The 3330-nt window shown below is 41.0% G+C and overlaps 1 protein-coding gene across 1 annotated transcript in view; it reads right to left on the bottom strand.

Annotated features, from left to right (window-relative positions):
- The window catches only part of slc12a3 (solute carrier family 12 member 3), a gene marked incomplete in the record, with an annotated part of 18615 nt that overhangs the window by 9475 nt on the left and 5810 nt on the right, over positions 1 to 3330 (bottom strand). The window contains 9 exon segments of the mRNA XM_014033070.1: positions 303 to 426; positions 571 to 678; positions 1436 to 1590; positions 1736 to 1820; positions 1999 to 2129; positions 2282 to 2393; positions 2571 to 2681; positions 2760 to 2899; positions 2983 to 3078. Coding sequence (XP_013888524.1) covers positions 303 to 426; positions 571 to 678; positions 1436 to 1590; positions 1736 to 1820; positions 1999 to 2129; positions 2282 to 2393; positions 2571 to 2681; positions 2760 to 2899; positions 2983 to 3078 — 1062 coding nt within the window.

The following is a 3330-nucleotide window of genomic DNA, read 5'->3' as shown; positions in this document are numbered from 1 at the left end:
AGGCAAGGCAAGGCAAGGCAAGGCAAGGCAAGGCAAGGCAAGGCAAGGCAAGGCAAGGTAAGGCAAGGCAAGGCAAGGCAAGGTAAGGTAAGGTAAGGCAAGGCTAGGTAAGGTAAGGTAAGGTAAGGTAAGGTAAGGTAAGGTAAGGCAAGGCAAGGCAAGGCAAGGCTAGGTAAGGCAAGGCAAGGCAAGGTAAGGTAAGGTAAGGCAAGGCTAGGTAAGGTAAGGTAAGGTAAGGTAAGGTAAGGTAAGGTAAGGTAAGGTAAGGTAAGGTAAGAGATTGGATTTTTTCAGAGACTCACCGATGATGATGAAGCAGGCAGCGATGAAGTAAGTCAGCAGGTAGCTTCTGAGTGGTTCGTTGTTTTTACCATAACCTTTGCCAAAGAAGCCAATGAGAGGGTAGAGATGATCTTTACAGAGACACTGAGAGCAAGAAACAGAAACAAGCATTTTTGTCAAAAGAAAAAATAAGTTGGGACATGGTGTCTATCTTTTTTTATTTATTTAAATTTTTTCTGTAAAAACAACACAGTATGTCATCTCAGGTGTTGGAGTGTGGGTTTGCACCTGGAAGACTTTGGGAGCCGACACCAGGCAGGCCAAAGCAGAGGACAGGGTTGCTCCAAAAATCCCAGCAGTGATGAGCGGGGAGAAGGCCGACACCATGCTCAGTGACTGTCACACAAAGGTTTTTAGACTCATTAACCTCATCTCTCTCACAGCGACACAGAAACTTCCTGTGCTGGGATTCTTTCCTGCAACACGTCGACGTGACTTTCCAACAAAAACAAGCTTTATGCTGATAAAACTTCACGTCAAACTGCAACCTCCCTGTTTACATTTGCTTTCTTGTCTCTACTACATTCATTTTATAATGTGAATGTTGATTTAGCCGTCACACTTTTTATTTATTTGTTTATTTGGATGCTTTGTGCTATTTTAGCCAATTATAGGCCAACCAAATCATCAGCACATTTAGAATAATTTTTGTTGTAAGTTTACACTTTTCAAAAAATGTCAACTTCATCTATACATAAAACCTCTTCAGCCTTTTCCTAGCCTTATGCTAATGTTAGCTTTCAGTTAGCTGTTTGACATTTTAACGTTTCGCTACGCTTTTGCTATTTTAGCTTCTAGCAAATAATTGGCTGCATTTTGCTTTTATTTTGTTGTATATTTAACTTTTAGTTAGCCTTTTGCTTTTTTTGGCAATTTATTTGCAACATGTAGCTTTTAGCTACTTTTTAATACAATGAGCTATTAGCTAGCATTTTGCTATATTTAGCATTCAGCTTTCTTAACTTTAAAAACTCTTGATATAAATTTAAGGATATGATCACTTTCCCTTCCAGTTTTTCTAAACAATCCTTGTAATTTAAAACCGAAGATCCAAAGAAGCGTTTTAATTTTTCTGGCTTGTGTTTGTGTTTACCTGATAGTAGTTACTGATGCCGTAGGTGCAGGTGTTATTATTGATGCACTCTGTGAAGTCCCAACCGTACTGACAGGGTAAACCAATGCAGGTCTCTACGGTTGACGTCAGGGTGTCGTTTATGGAGCCAGAAGCATCTCGAACAACACAGGATCCTTCAGGAGGAGGAAGGAGAAAGATGCAGACCTTTTAGCATCATCCATTAATTAAGGTATTGACCATATGACCATATGGATGTTTTGGTCRGTGCAAAAAAAAAGGTGAAGATCTGTTTGTTTTGGGAAGTGGCCTGAGCTTTACCAATGGTTGCACTGATGATCAGGTAGGACACCGTAGTCCAGAATATCGCCATCAGTGTCCCTCGAGGTATGGCCACTGCTGGATTCTGGGACAGTCACAACATAAACATAAATAAAGTACATCACTGGTAACTTCTAAAGTACCAATCACACTAAAGGTGATGCGTGTTTGCATGAACAAATAGATAAATATATAAGAAATGTATGTAGTACGTAACAAATTTCACAAGGCTGGAGTAAGAAAATGAGCAAATCAAAACTTACCTTCAGATCTCCAGAGATGTTCGCTCCTGCCAGGATGCCCGTGGCAGATGGGAAGAAGATGGAAAACATGCCAAAGAAGCTGCCCCCTGGCCCCCGCCAGTCCGGCACAAAATTGGTTGCAAAGATGTCCGCTGTTGGACGTGACAAGAACAGACTTGTTTGTTGCCATCATTTGGAAAATTAATCATCATTTCAGCAAATTGTCTTGCATTACCCACCGTATTTGTCAGTGGAAAAACTTCTAAATTTAAACAAAAGTTTGCTGTAGAGACTGAACAGTTACCTCTGTAGCTATAGAAACCTTTGGATTGTTTCTCTGTTGAAGCCGGCATGATTGTCCCAACAATATAACTGGCAAATGATACCATGATGAGCATGAAGAAGATTACCTGGGCCTGTGGGAGAAACAGTTCTGTTTTGAAGCTATTTTCTGACATGCTCATTAGTGGAAAAACGAAACAGGGTTTGCTGATGAAATAACAGTTTTGACTGGAGCTGATTTTTTTACGCTAAAAGAGAGGTGACCATTTAAAGTCCCATCTGTAGTCATTGTAAATACAAGAAAGCCTCACCTTGGACTCCCACGCCATGCCAGCCATGGAGATGCCCAGCAGACATGTGACAGTGATGATGCCGATGATGCGGATGTCGTTGGTTTTGTCCACCATGACAGCTCCACTTTCCTAAGGAAGAGGTTTACAGCTGCATTTAAAGAGCTTCTGGTTATATTAACTGCTAAAGACAGATTCTGAGCTTCTCACCGCCATGAGGTCAGTGACGGTCTCAGAAAAGCCCACAGTGTGCATGGCCACAGCCACGGCGTTGGCGAAGGCAAAGATCAGACCGATGGAACCACCCAGCTCCGGGCCGAGGCTGCGGCTGATCAGGAAGTAAGTCCCRCCTGTGATCACAAGAAAAATCAACCCGAGTACTGAAAAATAAAAGCATAGAGAGGTCGTTGTTTAAGTGACAGAGAGGACAAACCTCCTTTGACTTTGCCATTGGTGGCGATGGCTGAGGTCGAGAGTCCAGTGATCCCAGTTATAGTAGAGGACAGTAGGATAATCACCCAAGTCAAACCTGTCAAAAGTGAGAGAAAAACAACATAGATTACCAAACAGTTAACTAATTAAATGGCAGAATGAGCAGATATTGTAATAATCTGGGGTATGGGGTGTCGTTTGTAAAGTTAGACAGTCAAAAATTACCACTAATGTTTTTGTTTTATTTAGTCTTTTGTAAGAAAAAAAAACAGTTTATCTTTCAAAGTCGGTTTTTCACCATGTTATTCATACATTTATAAATGTCATAGTTCACAAGCTAAATATTTAT

The sequence above is a fragment of the Austrofundulus limnaeus genome, unplaced genomic scaffold (genome assembly GCF_001266775.1).
Source record: "Austrofundulus limnaeus strain Quisiro unplaced genomic scaffold, Austrofundulus_limnaeus-1.0 Scaffold7, whole genome shotgun sequence".
Lineage (NCBI taxonomy): Eukaryota > Metazoa > Chordata > Actinopteri > Cyprinodontiformes > Rivulidae > Austrofundulus > Austrofundulus limnaeus.
Note: the sequence above shows the minus strand (reverse complement) of the source record. Positions and strands in the feature narration are given on the sequence as shown.